Below are 15,863 nucleotides of genomic sequence, written 5' to 3'. Positions count from 1 at the left end.
CATCCTTGCCTGGATGTGGGTAGAGGGAGGAGGGACAGAAACATTAAAATCAAGGATGAGAAAAAGGCTGAGGTACTTACTGTCCTCTTTGCCTCCATCTTCATTAGTCAGACCAGCCACCCCCCAGGGTATACAGCCCCCTGAGCACAGAAGTTAAGGACCTTCTATGGCACCCAGACCTGAACATGTCTATGGGGATGAATGGGATCCACGCAAGAGTGCAAGAGGGAGGTGGAAGAGAAGCTAGCCAAGCCTCTTCCCATCATTTAGCAAGTCCCAACTTAGCAGCCATCTTCCCAGATGACTGGAAGCTAGCCAATGGGATGCCCATCTACCAGGAAGGAGGATCTAGGTAACTACAGCCCTGTCAGCCTGACACCTGTGCCTGGAAAAATTATGGAGAGATTCATCTTGAGTGTGCTCACATGGCAAGCGCAAGACAGCCGGGAATCAGGCCCAACCAACATGGGTTCAGGAAGGGCAGGTCCTGCTTGACCAAACTCACTTCCTCCTATGGCCAGGTGACTCACCTAGTGGAGAAGGTAAAGACTGGGGATTTTGTCTACCTGGACTGTAGTAACACTGTCTCCCAGAGTATTCTTCTAGAGAAAGCTGGCAAATAATGGCACAGACAGGTGTACCATAAAGCTGGCTCAAGGGCCCACAGAGTTGTAGTTTACAGAGTAAAATCCAGTTGGTGGCTGGGCAACAGGGGTGTTCTCTAGGGCTCAGTTTTGGGGTTGGTCTTGTTCAATATATTTATCGATGATCTAGATGAGGGGACTGAGTTCTTCCCCTGTAAGTTTACAGATGACAGCAAGTTAGTTAGGAGAAGGCTCTGCAGACAGATCTAGATAGGTTGCATAGGTGGACTGAGGACTCTATGAGTTTCAGCAAGGCCAAATGCCGAGTCATCCTGACAGCAAGCTGAATACGATCCAGCACTGTGCTCAGATAGCCAAGAAAACCAAAAGCATTCTGACTTGTATGAAGAATTGTGTGGACAGCAGGAGAAGGGAAGTGATTGCGTCCCTGTACTCAGTGAGTACTGTGCTCAGTTCTGGACCCCTCACTAAAATAAAATAAAAGAAAAATTGAGGTGCTGGAGCCATCTAGACAAGGGCAATGAGCTGGTAAAGAGTCTTGAGACCAAGTCCTATAAGGAAATGTTGAGGGAATTGGGATTGTTTAGTTTGGAGAAGAGGCAGCTGAGAGGAGATCTTAATGCTCTCTACAGCTATCTGAAAGGAGGTTGTAGTGAGGTGAGTGCTGACCTCTTCCCCTAAATGAATAAGATAGGACTAGAGGAAATGGCCTGAAGTTACCCTGGGGGAGGTTTTGCCTAGATATTAGGAAGAATTTCTTTGCTGAAGGAGTAGCCAGGCACTGGAACGGGCTGCCCAGAGAAGTGGTGGAGAAACTGTACCTGAAGGTATTAAAAAAACATGGAGATCAGGCACTTCAGGACATGCTCTAGTGGGCATGGTGGTATCTCTCTCTCTCTCTATATATATATATATAAGGTTTTTATTTTATTTTGGAGAAGGGAGGGAGGTTGACAGTTGGACAGAGTGATCTTATAAGTCTTTTCAAACCACGACAATTCTGTGAAGCTAGCTAGAGAGAAAAAAAGCTTAAAGATGTTTTAACAAGGGCACCACCACCCCTTCTCTGGGTAGACGGATTTAAACTGTATCAACATCCAAAGATTCAGTTTATTATTTGCATTTGAGCAACAGTGTGAATTGCCAATTATCAGAATCCAAGTAGAATAATGCCACAAAACGCAAAAGTAAAGATAGTACCCAAAACTAAGAGCTTCTGTGTGAGCACTACCACACTGTAATTTTTAAAAAGTTCCAGATTTTTGCTTCTGGACCTCTTACCTGAAATACTCCTAGCTAAATGGCTGGCTATCAGAATGCATTTTCAGTAAGGACATAGAATGTTTTGAAATACCTTTAAATTTTTACATTTTCCCTAATTTGCAATACCCAGGAGCTGAACTCTATTTTTATATATATATATTGTATATATATATATATATATATAAAATGTATATATATAAAAATGTGTAAAATAAAATTTGTAAAATTGTACGATTTCAGATCAGGAAACAAAAAAACCAAAAAACCCAAAAAACAAACAAACAAACAAAAAGCCAAAAACCAAACCAAAAAAACCAAAAAATCAAAACTCAGACTGCTCTTACTTTTTCTTCAAACCAGGCCTACAACTTGTTACAATATTCTTTTGAAATCATACTGCTATGGTATTTTTCCAGGCTAATCAACCAAATTTATATGCTTTTGAAATGCACCCTTAATATCACAAGTTCTAACGATAAGCCCACTAATAATAAAATACATAGTCAAGTAACTGATGTTAGGAGAGCTAAGAAAATTTTGTTATAGTCTTCATAGAAAAAATAATATTCATACCAAACTTAATATTCAATTCTATAATAAAATGCTTAAATACACTATGAGAAAAGTACATAGTTACAGCTCTTGATTTATCCACTTATTTTTCAAAGATGCAACAGTTCAGTTTTCTGTCTGACATTTCTGTCTGGGTTCACAGTAGGTTCTAAACACTTCAGCCCCAAAATGTTGCACTATCAGTACCCAGGCCTTAGACATCAATAGGTAGGTAAACCCATTTTAACCCAATGCTCACAAGCTTCTGCAAGTAGCAGCTACACAGAAAAAAAAACATTCAGCAATACATGTGTTTAATAGACATTACTAGGCAATATTGTTGAGGCTACTTGTTGAAGTATTCAATCCATTTTCACTTTTCTGGAGAGTTTTCACAGCACTTGGCACCTGCAATCCAGTACTCACTGTAAGCCCACCACACCAGATCTAGGAGAAAAAATATAAACAACCAGTATTCTGAGTATTACAAAGCATCTACATCACTCTTCTCCCATCCCACAATGGAACTAACACTTTTTGTTATCCTGAAGGTACATTTGTCTTCTCTCTGTCTCTCTAGACACAGCACTCTGTAAAACATCCTAATCACACAGATAATTATAAGACCATAAAATCTGAAGTGCTTCACATACTATGCCTTTTTGACTCTAAGCTGATTCCCAAGCCTAAGATCTGATGCTAAAATATTTGGTCCTAATAGGAAAACTCATTTGGAAACAGATGTGCTAGCAGCAAGTGCTTAGAATGTCAAAGGAAAGCAGTATTCTCAGTATGCTCTAGTGTCTAAAGAAGTGCTTAGTTTTAGTATGACACAGCAGAATTACATTAATGTAAACAGAGTACAAAAAACAAAGTTTTCCAAAGCTTCAGGAACACAGGTGCCAATCACCTCTATTCTACAACTGAGTTATGTGAAAGAACTTATACACTTACGAATAAATTTGAGAGCTGTGATTAAGTAGCTTGTCGTTTTCATTTTAATTGTTCAAGCTAACCCAAGTAGTGTGTGTAAGACTGATATCACAAAGTACTTAGAGGCATGAGATGCAAAATAACAGGCAAAGTGTGGTAAGCAAATCTTCACTTAGATGCCTTAGGAATTGACTCAATGAGTCCACCTTAGCAATGCCAGAAGAATGACTGAGATGAGTTCTGAAGCTGTTCTGCTTCCCACATCAGCAAAGCAACTTGATTAGTCACCTTCAAATTAAAATCCGTTAAAAATCTAGACTCCTATTATCAGTACACCCAGCCAACAGTCGAAATTGTGAAGGGAATTCTGATACAAATGAAAAAATCAGGTGCTTGCAAATGCTAGATGTAAGGCTGCCCAGGCAAGTTACTACTTATTCAGTCCTCCACCATGCCCAAAGGAAGAGTAATTCTAATGTGGCCTAATCACACTTCAAAATTACCATGCTATGTCATTCATGGACTGTATTACAAGAGGCTAGAGATCAGTGCCCAAGCAGCTGGGATTTTAGTATGAACTAGTATGCTAGCCTTCCTGCAGACTCTTAAGTTTTTCCAGACCTATACCTTGCTCCAGCAGTATGATGTACTTGATGGCACCTTATAGGCAGTTTTGGCCTCCAAATCTAGTTACTTAAACAAATTACTTAAAGCATTAAAGGAAAGCCAATATGCAGTAATTGCATTACTAATTCTCTCCCTGTGCATTTTGTGTGTGTTTTGAATCTTTGGAATTGCAGCAAGTTTCCACTCACTAGCTTCAAGTTCCAAAAAAAGTTCTGTAGACCAGTGAAATGACTGGCAAGAAAATCCTACTGAGCTTTAAATGATCTGAAAGCTAGTCTTGTATCTCAGAGGGAAGCATCTGGTGTGACAGCTCACAGCATCTTGGGCTCCTATCTGCATCAGTTTAGGACAACTGCTGTAGCAAGCTCATCAGCTTCTGGAATGTCCTATTAAATCACTCTACAAAAGCTTCAGGACTTTTATTTACATAGCTAAGACATCCACAGGTGTGGAGGTCACCTGTTGGAGTGCTTAAAAAGCTCTACATTTAAAAGGAAACAGTTAAACAGTTTCAAAACTATCAGTTAGCCAAAACCACTGAACCACTGCTCAGTTTCCTCCTTTGAAAAGCTATTAAGACCTCAGTAAACTAAATTGAGTGCCGGGAACTAAAAAGATACTGACCATGAAGCCTGGTAATAGTGGCTGGGTAAACTTGGTTCTGAAGGTGTGTAACAGCTCCTTTGAGTTTGCATTATAAAATGAGAGCAGACCTATAAGAGGCAGAAAACAAGTTGAAATCGATGTTTAAATACTATTGCTATTTAATTTTTTGTAAAATTGTTTCTTCTTCAGGAAAGGTTTCTACAACACACTAAACACTGCCCACGTGACTGAAAAATTCTCAGTTTGTTAGCTCTGTCACACAGATGAACCCAGGTCACTTGGCATTACAAGCAGCATTACAGAAACAGCTCTGGGCCTTATTTTCGTAAAAGACAGTATCAGCCTAAAAGTAATGTACTACTTTAGTCTTGTACTGCTTCAGCTTTATATGGACAGCTAATAATGTTCTTGGCTACATCTCAAAAGATTATAATTTACCTCCATCAAAGTCACAGTATACTCCTATTCTGTCTGGAACAGGTAGATCTAGAGTCTTCGTTCTATTATTATGCTTTGCTGAAAGTGTTGTTTGCAGCCAATTGGTGATATGGATGCACCAGCTTGAATTCGTCTTTCCCAGCTGGTCAAATTTTCCCAGGTTTTTATATGTCACTCCCACACTGTAGGATTTGCAGTCCTTCTCTGCTCTGACCTCCCAGTAGTGCTGTCCACTTTCAAAAGCCGTGTCTCCTAACAAAAATAATTTAAAAAATACATTTAGTCACTTTAACTGAGTGTACCTTCCAATGCCTGCTGTATTATAAGCATCAGTGACGTCTTCTTTAATTTTAAGGTGAAGTCTTAGTAACACAAAAAACTGAACTATACGGAACAAGAAAGTTAATATACAAGAAAATAAATATAATCCAGAATGAGGCAGTTTTTACTTACTCCCACTGAGGTGACATATATAACATCAAATCACATCTAACAGTGGTGAATGGCAGTCACTAAAAGCTTTGTAATAAAGAACCTCAACAGACTAGAACCCACTTGTAGCACAAATTTCTGGCATATGGGCAAAACTGCTTTTACACAGGACAGCATAAAGCACACAACCTTGATCACTCACAATTTTCCCCTCGAATTCTTACCTAATATGTACATGGCACTATACATCTAGCAGAAGAAAAAAGTTTACCTTACCCAACACTGTGTATGATTCACCAGTAAAATGATCTCTGCTGCTCCTTGCTGAGGATCTTGGGCTAATGGACGTTCTCTTAGGAGACGGAGCACCACTTCTAAGAAGAAATGAACCATTCAAGATTTGGATGCATTTACAGAAATGCAGAAGTGTCCCAAGTTAGTTAGGGTACAATAAATATACATAAGCTACTTAAACACCACATTACTTCAGCCACTAAAAACATCTAACTGTATGCATGCACAAGAACAGAGAGAAGATACAACAGCCAAGAAAAAAAAAAAAGTTATTCTAAGAAGCCAGTTTAGAGGTACTTGAGAAAAGCAATTAAGGGGGGAAAAGCAGACATGTGGTATATGGTTTGAATTAATGCCTCTCTAAACCTGTGTCTTGCTGCTACTATGCAGAGCCTTATAGAATTCACGTTTCTAATTTTTTTTATAGGATTTATAGTAAGTTTTACAGATCAACTACCACAGTTGTATAGCACTGCTGATATTCAATGTCAAAATGCCTAATTTTCATTGGAATTTAATGGGGACAGGAAATAGCTAGTGGTGTTACAGGCAGGTTTTTCAGAGTATGGATTGCATTAGCAGTAACTGAAACCCAGGAAAAAGTGTAAACCAATGAAGAATGAAGGGAAAAAAATTGAACTGTAGAGAATTTTGTTTCAAAATACATACACTGAAGAAACAAAAAACAAGAGTGTTTACTCTAAACACAATTTCATTAAAAAAGCTGAAACGAGACTTCAATTTTAATGCATCATAGTTCTCTTAGAAAATAAATGGGGATTTTATTTGTTTATATTAAGACTACAGAAAATACTGTTACAACATACTGTGCTGAGAAGCACATAGGAAATCATCAAGTCATAAAATTTGAGTCAAGTCCCCATCAAGAAAGACTCAGATATTCCAAACATACTTTTCAAGAGCATTATCAGGAAGAAAGAGCAAAATAAATGAGGATACCCTTTGCTCTGGAGAATATTCTATTGAGCAATAAGTTGCATAAAAGAATAATTTTAACCTAACCTATAATGAGGTTTTCAAACATTTTGTTTAACCTTGGTTCTGCTCTCAAAAATTATTCCTATCACTTTAACCATTAAACAAAATGAAGGCTATTTCCAAGGTATAGTCAACATTAAACTTCACTAGTCAGGGAATTTCTTTCCGATTCATTTAACACTGATTTCAAGTTTTCTGTAACTGTCCTCAAATAGAATTTCACAAAGGGCAAGAAAAATATATCTTTCCTCCAACATCTTAATTAAAATAAAGTCATGTAGGAATTAAAAGCTGAATGGTATTAAGTTGACAAATACAAGTATGCTAGAATCTCTGGTTCATCTCCTTATGATTAAGTTTATTTTAGTCCAGTTACAGAAACCTACAAGAAATAACTGAATAAAAGCTCGTCTACTTCAGCATCATCATTTAATATGTAAATTTACCAGAGCAGATCAGAAGACAGCTAAGCTTTTAAATTTCTTGCAAGACTTACATGAAGGGGATAAGTGTATGTTGTGCAGGTGCACCACATAAAATGCTTTTAAATTTTGTTAACATGGAGGAAGCTGTAGTTTACTTACCACAGAAAAAGGAAACAAGTGATAGCATGGGGGGATGGGGGGAAAGCAAAGCCAAGAATTAAAGCACAATTTCAAGGGCAACCATCACTTTTTAGAGATTCCACCCTTCTTCAGTTGCATCAGAGATCATTCTCTTGCACTTCAAAAAAAAGTCACTGAAATTTTTCTATTAGATTCAGTATGAGTTATGCAGAAAGCAACGCAGCCATTTAGAGAATCACCACAGGAAAAGTAAAGGTGCTTTGCTAGCATTTTCTCAAAACTAGAAAGACCTTAAACGGCTCATAATAAATTTTGTGCAAGTCTTCTGTAAATGGCTGCTGCATGTGCTCTGTCCACTCAAAATCTAACAGCCTTTAACAGTTCAGACAACGACATTAAGTATTTGGCATAAAAGTTTGAAAAAAACAGCTGAGGTTTTTTGATTCCCAGGGCTTAGGACTCCCTTCCAATAGGAAGGCAGGAAACTATAAGCAGAAAGTCAGTTTGGTGCCCATTTTCCAATACACCAGTCTTCATCAGCTAGATGATGAAGATGCATTTCTTCTGCAACTCCGGTAACCAAATATTCTCATCTTATGGATGAGGATTGTTGCCTAAAGCACTGTAGTTAATATCAGTTTTCTTATCAATTTCAGCAAGTAATACATATTCCAAGAAATTTGTCTTCTCTTTTGAAGAGAAGAAAGGCCAAGGAGTGACATCAGAATTTATCCATAAAGGGATATCAGAAGTTATCCTCAGGCTTTTTGCCAATCTAATAAGTATTTTATGGATCACTAAACAGTTTATTGCCATCCTGTCCTTCCAACCCTTGAAAACTGCACATCTGATGTTTAAAACAATTATACACCACCTTTTTTCATGAACTATGGAGCTAGCTTCAAATCTTCCCTCTAACATAGAGAACACTGCACTGATAACAGGGAACAGAAGTCTCCTACAGGAATTAAAAGCTCATCCAAATCTCCTGCTAGAAAAGTTCAGCCTGAGATGCAGAGCTGAACATGAGACCAGATCCTTCTACTAAAACAAAGGCCAGAACTACGGAATTTCTTTGCTAACAACTACAGATTCTGTTCAAAACTCAGTTTGTTAAACAAGTGGCCATACCTCCAAGACAGTTTAAAAACTTCATTTACCAGAAATGTATACACTCTGAGTAGTAGAACTATCAACACCGTACAGCATCAAGACCTCATTTTACCCACACAATTTTTTGTTTACTGCTGATATCTTAAGCCAAAGAAATATTCAAGTGATGGATGAAAATAAGAGTAACACCACAAGAAATTAGGAACCTGGGCATTTGTTTTGGTCCTGTAACCTCTAAACCAGTGAAAAAGGGCAAGCAAGAAAAAAAACAGGGAAATTAACTTCTCAAATAGGAGTTTACTAGAAAAATAGTGGAAAAAACTTATGCTATAAAGCAATTGCACAAATAAGAGAATAGTTTGCATTCTGCCTTTACATATTAAAAAAGTAATTAATCTAAACCACTGGATCCACAAGCAGAATTGCCCTGAAGCTTTTTACACGTACCATCAGGCTGGACCTCATTTCTTTGAAAGTGTGAAAACACTGCTTCTTTTCCTCTGATGTCCAGTAACAGCTAAAGCACAAGTTCAGAGGCAAAACAGTTTTCAGATTGAAAAAATAATAAACAGATTTTTTAACAGTTCTCAGAAAGGAAATCTTTATGCATTTAGCATAAAACCATATGCCAGAAGCTTAAGTAGGCATATATATATATATGTATCTGTAGATAATAGGGATTTTTTATTAACAGTAGGATATATAAAAAAGCTTTTCCAGCCTTTGCAAATCAGATCTCCCACACACTAGGACACATGCTTCAAGGAAGACTTTTCCAGTCACTGAAAGATATACACATGATCTCTATGAATTCAAAATTTAAATTCAAAATAGTTTTTAAAAGCATTATGTGTACTGCTACTGATAAAGGCTATTAGATTTATTTCTCACTACATCAAGCAAAGGATAGTAGCACAGATTCCCAACAAAACTAGGTGCTAGATCCTAGGAATAAGAGGTATATTATCACCTTCTGTTCTTCAGCAGAGGAATCTGCTTGTCACTGTTGACAGAAATAAGGAGTCATTAAACAATTGTTCTGTTACTACAATAAATTATCTCAATTTTTAAGATACAATTTACTCTACTGTCCTTCTCCGTAGTATATTCCTAAAGGGAATGCATATGTTGATAAATTATCTCAAGCAATGCTCTTTACACCATAAAGCACATGCTGAAAGTCAATTAATTGTCTTTAAGGAAGAAGGAACCAGCTCTGTGGACAAGGTGAGAGCAAAGGACACTGTTCACACCTTGACTTTAGCAAGGCTTTTGACCAATTCTCACACAGTACCCCCAGACCTTAATAGGTAGGATATAGATTGGGTAGTGGGCCATAAACTATGCATAGAACCAGCTAAACACCAATATCACAGCTAGAGATAATGTTCACCAGATGAGAAGAGCCCATGCAATAAGGCAGACCAAGGAAAGAGAAATCCTGCAAAAAAGCAGCTGGGAGTCTTGGTGGACAACAGGAGACAATAGGTGGACAACACGCTGCACTGTGCACTTGTGTCAAAGGTGTCCAACCATATCCTGGGCTGCAGCAACAAAACAGCAAGCAAGAGGCCAAGGCAAGTGACTGTTGTTGATCTGGAACTTGTCAGTCAGAGGCTCAAGTCCTGTGTTCAGGTGTGGGCTCCTCAGGATTATACACTAACATACTAGACCAAGCCCAGTGGAGGCCCAACAGCACAACTAAGGGACTAGGGCACAGGAAGACAATTGGATTCACACAGCCCCAGGAAGACAAGAGGTAATTACAGTCTAACAATGGAGCACTAAGGTAAGGAGAAGATTAAGTCAACGCTCTCTCAGAGGGCTGCACACTGATGGGCAAGAGGCATCTGGTACTCATGGCACCCTTGGAAATTCCAGTCAGGTATCAGGATGCTCCTCCCCTCCCATGAAGGTGGCCTGGAATAGAGCCCTTGTGAGTAAACACAGACTTTCTTTTCAGATATTAACTCAAGGCTCAGTCAGATTTGATTGATGTAGCAATGTTCTTCCAAATGTACTTATTCAGCAATTCTTAACAGCAGACATCTAAGTGCCTAACATAAATCTACCAAAAATTTTCTGTTGAAGTTATTGAAGTACTTTTCCTCAATGAAAACAGTTGGTAAATATGTTTAGGGCCACCACTTTTATAAGAGTTCAATTATCTGTTATCTTTATTACCTGGTTTGTTTTATTGCTGCCTTTCCACGAATGAGGATTCTATGGTAACAGCACATTATAGCAGTCCAAGGAGGACTGTTTCCCATGGGTGGGAATTCACACTGGAGCAGTGGAAGAGTATGAGGAGGAAGAGCAGCAGCGACAACGTGTGATCAACTCACTGCAACCCCCCATACCCCTGCACTGCTTGAGGGAAGGAGGTAAGGAAGTCAGGAGTGAAGTAGAACCTGGGAACAAGGAACCATGAGAATAAGATACTTTAATATTTGTTCTTATTTCTCATCATCCTACTCAAACTTTTGATTGACAATAAATTAAATTAGATTTTTTCAATTCAAGTTTGTTTTGCCCATGACAGACACTACAGAGTGATCTCTTTGTCCTTATCTTGACCCACAAACATTTTGCCATATTTTCTGTCCTGATGTCCAGTGGAGAAAGGCAATCAATAGGGCAGCTTCATGGGCACCTGGCGGGTAGCCACGGTCAACTCACCACATCTACAAGTTATTTCAGTACTTCAAATGACCCCCTAACAAATGGATTTCTAAAATAATTAAAACATATTATTGAAATATATTTCTAATAGCTTCCACAGATAGCTTCCAAATGTGTGTGAAAGGGAAAGGGAAATAAAAACAAATAAAATTTATTCCAGAGAAAGATTTCTGGATGAAAATACAGAGGCTTGAAAATGGTGTCCCATGTCCTCAAGTGCTTTAATTCTTCTCTGACTGTCCTTTTCTTTTAATTGACAGAGAGGAGATCCTAGACAACAAACATTTAAACAAAAAAATTTATTACCTGCTTTTATTTTCCTTCCCTTTTATTTTTTCTTGGCCTTTGCCTCCAGTAGGATCCCATTCAACATAGTTATCTTCAACTTTCAAGTTGAGATGAGATGAAGTACTGTCCAAACTGAACACAAATGCTGGTCAAGACAAAATGCAAAACAATGAAATGGCATAATGCTCTCTTCCAACAGTGGCTATTCATAGGAAACAGCAGAAGCAGAAAAAATATAGTAGCAGAGCACTATTCAACTTAATAGAAACATCAGCTTTTTAGTCTGATGCTTGTTATCAAGGTAAGGAGACTTAAATCCAAACTATCTACCTTCAGGGAATAGGTGACATAAGTTTTTTCGTATTTATAATGCTGCATTATCAGCAATTAAATTCAGCTAATGCTTTCTGCTAGTGATATAGCCTACTCTCTAGACTCTTACAATCATGAATAATTCAAAAAGGTGTACTTATTTTCCATGCTCTGCAGGACTAATTCTCCCACAAGATGTTTATGATTAACAAGGATTGCAAACTTGAAGAATACTAAATTGACAGGGTAGCACATACAGGGAGACAAAGTTGAACGGTGAAGTCAGCTGCAAGTACAAGAACAGTAGAGGATGCATGCAACTAGAGGTGACTTAGTATTTGTTGCAGCTAAAGTTTCTCATCATCCAAAAAAACCGAACTAATATGACATGCCAAGTTCCCTGAAGATTTTTGCTTACAGACTATTCTGTAAGTGTCTTAATATCATTAGATATTATAGTCTGCATTTCCAAGTATATTGCAATTTATGGAGTACAGAGTTCAACAGTACACATCTAAAAATAAGGTAAACCCATGGATGAGGACACTGAGTTCCCATGGGGCAATTATTAAAGCAAGTGGACTAAACGTTCACTAAGAAACATGAAAAATAATATAGGAAGCATGATAACTGCTCAAATAAAAACAAAACAAATAATTTTTCTGGTAGTGGAGTAAGGTATGTAAGTGGCTATTAAATGGATACTACATGTCTTACAATGACTGCTGCTTAAGAGTATTAAAAACATTTTAGAAAAGTTACCAGACTGCACATCAGCTTATTCAAACCACAAATAGTTGTTTTCAGGAAGCAGCATTCACAAATAACAGAATTAGTATTTTAATTATCCAGTCCATAACATTAATTTTACTCTTTATACTCCGGGCAAGGCTATAACTAAACCTCAGATCATTACCTCCACCATAATAAAGATGTGTTATGTCACAAAACACCAATTCCCAGAGATTTTCTTCTATTTACAAAAAGTTAGGAAGCCAGCATCAGATCAACTGATTTCTATCACAGTAACTCAATTTTCACAATTGGAAGCTTCCATTTTTTGAATACTGACATATTAGAATCCACGGCTACAAAGTAAAAAAAGTCCTTTCCAGCATCTATTTGCAGAAATATGTTTAATGTACTTGCTAAGTACCAATAACCAACCAACTACACCAACTATTTAGGTGCCCTAAGAGTTCTAACAATGTTGAGCCTTAACATTCATCTTCTCTTCCTATATGTTGGCATGATGTAGCAGCACATAATACTGTCAGCCCACAGGTCCCGAGAACCAATGTCAAGCTCTGCTGGAGTAAGTTACATCACTACCTCATTTTTAGTGTCTGAATGTTAAAATTCCAACTTTGTGCCAGTAAGCTTCGTAATGCTTTACAGAAACAGTTGCTATCCTCTTCACTTAGGACACATACAGACTTAAAATACAAGTTTATATGCAAAAGTGAAACAGTAAGTGCAGCGTTTTCAATACATCTAAGGCTAGTCTTTCAAATTTTACCTTTGGTTTCCAGAGTCACAGGATCAGAGTATTCCCCTGCCACAGCTTTGTTGCAAGCTTGTACTCTAATGTTCATGTATTTTGTATCAAATTTCAGACCTAAGAAATGAAAGTTTAGAAACTTGAATTGATAATAATTACCGACATTTTTCACAAAACCAAGTTTTATTATGTGTAGCTGTCTTGCCCATGCCTCAATCTGAGAAAAAGCTTAAATATCAGTGTAAGCTTCATTTAACACATGATTTTCTACAAAACCTCACAGCCAAAATAATATATAGCCATTATTGTACAAAACTCATGTGGAAAAATGGAAGCTTCATTACATACAGGAAAATGGCTATTTTGCATAGCTTCCAAGTTAAAATTACATCAGCTTTCTTGGCTTTGAAGTACAGAAAAATCCTTACCAGATAATGTATATTCAGTAGCTTTAATATAGTCTATCAGGTCCCAGCGCTGTTCATCTTTCACTCGAGGAAGCCCATCAAAGTTGGTTTTCCTATACTCCAGTATAAAATGATCAATTCTGCTGTCTTCTTCAGGCATCCGCCAAGATACTGTGATGCAGTTATCAGCAACCAGACATGCTGCTAGATCTATCTCTGGAGCTTTAGGGACTGTAGAAAGACAAACATACAGACAAGAAGAGAATGGACTGAATATTAATTTGTTGTCCCTGGATCTATGGAGTTCAGAAGTTAGTTGCCCTTAGTGCATTCACAGTCATGCCTTTTAGATGATCTATTCCAATAGCAAACCACAGTAGAAAACCTACACATGGGCCTTTCACTTAATGTATATTTTACAGAAGGAGAAATATGCATCAGGTCTAGAGTAAATATTTACATTACACTATTTGGCAGTCAGTTGAGCAGATCCCTTTCTGAAACCAGTAAGAAAGGCATGCTGAAGTAATGTGGACTTAACAGTTATGAATCTGCATTTAAAACACCACACAAGATGAACATTAAGGAGCATACTACTATTTCTGAGTCTGCGGAAGGTAAGTAAGGAAGGTGCAGCCCTCAAAGAATATCACAAGTTGAATTCCAGCACTACAAACAATTAACAGTGCAATACTTTCCAGTAGCCAGTCAGCAGTTACCTAGTTCTGTTTCCTTTCGATTCTTTGTCTTGAAAGAATTCCTAAGACTAAAAAAGACTAAAGAAAAGACTGAAGTTTTGCTTATAGACAACAGAATTGTATTTCCATGAAATCAAAAAGCACCAAAATCGTTGGAAAATATTTTCAAAAGGAGGCATTTACATACTCCTTGTAAATTCTAAAATACACTCAAGGAAGACTCCTCATGGAGGAAGAGAAAAAGATGCTTTGTGGTTTTTGGAAGGATCTGTAAAAGCTTTTCCTTTGTTTCAGCTCTCAGAAAAGCTTGAAATAGATTTAAAACTGGCCTACAAGTCAATGTATCAAGCAGAAACATCAGAAAAGTACAATACTGAGGCATATGTGGAACTGACAGACCTGCAGGTTTTGTTCATCAAAAATCATCCCTTGTCATAATACCCTTAACTGTGCTATTCTGTAGACTTATGTTCCAGTGAACAAGTACTAATTACATACAGACTGCCTTCATGCAGCTGAAACAACTATTTCTCGAGCAGATTGTTAGCAGTGATTCCCCTCCACAGTGACTGATGAAATAAGCATCACAGTAACTATGGTTGAGTCATTTAGACATGTAATTTCACCATCTAAATACAAATGCACAAGATAAGTGGGCAGAAACAAACTGATGCTGCCAACTCATTAATAGCTCTGGACTAGTGATGTACAGATAAAACAATTTACATTCCTACCAGCAGTATTTTTGTCAATATATTCTTGGTACCAGTAAAACAGTATGAATAAAAAGATATGAAAGATACATACTGGAATACTGCACCCAATTTTCATTTCAATCAGTAACAAACAGATGCATCAGGACACATTTTGGGTTAAGGAAATATCACTGGCCTAGTAAATTACAGCTCTGGCATTTCAGCACACATCTCCACTCTTATAAGCAAGCTTACAATTCATGTATAACACTACTGCAGATTACTAGAACCTTGGAGCATCACTAAATATCAAAATTGCAGGTACAGTCTTGAGAAGCTGAAGGTAACCTTAGGAAGTAAAGAGGAACTGAAAACTCAAGAAAAAAGCACGTTCTGAAAGACTCATTCCCACTTCTAAGATCAATGTTATTTTCTGAAATGCTGTACTGCGTGGAAAGCAACACAATAGACTACAAAACTCTTTTACCCTTGAGGTATTCAGTCTAACAGTCAAGGAATAGGAATAAGTTTAGGTGCTCTGAAAAATGTACTAAATAGGGTGCAAGAGATGTATTTTACTTTGTTAATTTTCTTTTGTTTTCTTTGTTTGGGGTTTATTTGGGGTGTTCTGTTTTGGATTTTTTTTAATATAGTGGAGTTATTAATGTAGTAACAAACTGAACTCACTGTGTAAGTGTTTTACCTGGCAAAAACTTTACAGCCTGGAGCATGTGCCTTTCCAGAGTGAAGTCCACCATCAAATGAGTCATACTATCACTGACCTTTGGTTTCAGTGAGATGCGGAATGCTGAAGCCATTGTAACTCTGAAGTCAAGAAAGAAGCATTAGCAA

At 37.6% G+C, this 15,863-nt stretch overlaps 1 protein-coding gene across 7 annotated transcripts in view; it reads right to left on the bottom strand.

The window, feature by feature from the left end:
- Window positions 1-2,446: 2,446 nt before the first annotated feature.
- The window catches only part of FSD1L (fibronectin type III and SPRY domain containing 1 like), a 29,452-nt gene continuing 16,035 nt past the window's right edge, over window positions 2,447-15,863 (bottom strand). For 2 of the 7 annotated variants that reach the window (XM_071730154.1, XM_071730157.1), the window contains 9 exons: window positions 15,715-15,836; window positions 13,640-13,849; window positions 13,230-13,328; window positions 11,417-11,543; window positions 9,399-9,431; window positions 5,733-5,830; window positions 5,025-5,276; window positions 4,605-4,693; window positions 2,447-2,867 (listed from right to left, as the gene is read on the bottom strand). In XM_071730154.1, the coding sequence (XP_071586255.1) occupies window positions 2,748-2,867; window positions 4,605-4,693; window positions 5,025-5,276; window positions 5,733-5,830; window positions 9,399-9,431; window positions 11,417-11,543; window positions 13,230-13,328; window positions 13,640-13,849; window positions 15,715-15,836 (1,150 nt within the window). In that variant the 3' untranslated portion in view covers window positions 2,447-2,747. Of the gene's footprint in view, window positions 2,868-4,604; window positions 4,694-5,024; window positions 5,277-5,732; window positions 5,831-8,871; window positions 8,946-9,398; window positions 9,432-11,416; window positions 11,544-13,229; window positions 13,329-13,639; window positions 13,850-15,714; window positions 15,837-15,863 lie in introns of those variants that run through there. The other 5 variants (XM_071730155.1, XM_071730158.1, XM_071730156.1 and 2 more) reach the window with 3 other exon arrangements.

The sequence above is a fragment of the Heliangelus exortis genome, chromosome Z, assembly GCF_036169615.1.
Source record: "Heliangelus exortis chromosome Z, bHelExo1.hap1, whole genome shotgun sequence".
Taxonomy (NCBI): domain Eukaryota; kingdom Metazoa; phylum Chordata; class Aves; order Apodiformes; family Trochilidae; genus Heliangelus; species Heliangelus exortis.
The sequence above is the reverse complement of the archived record's forward strand: the minus strand, read 5'-3'. Positions and strand labels throughout refer to the sequence as shown.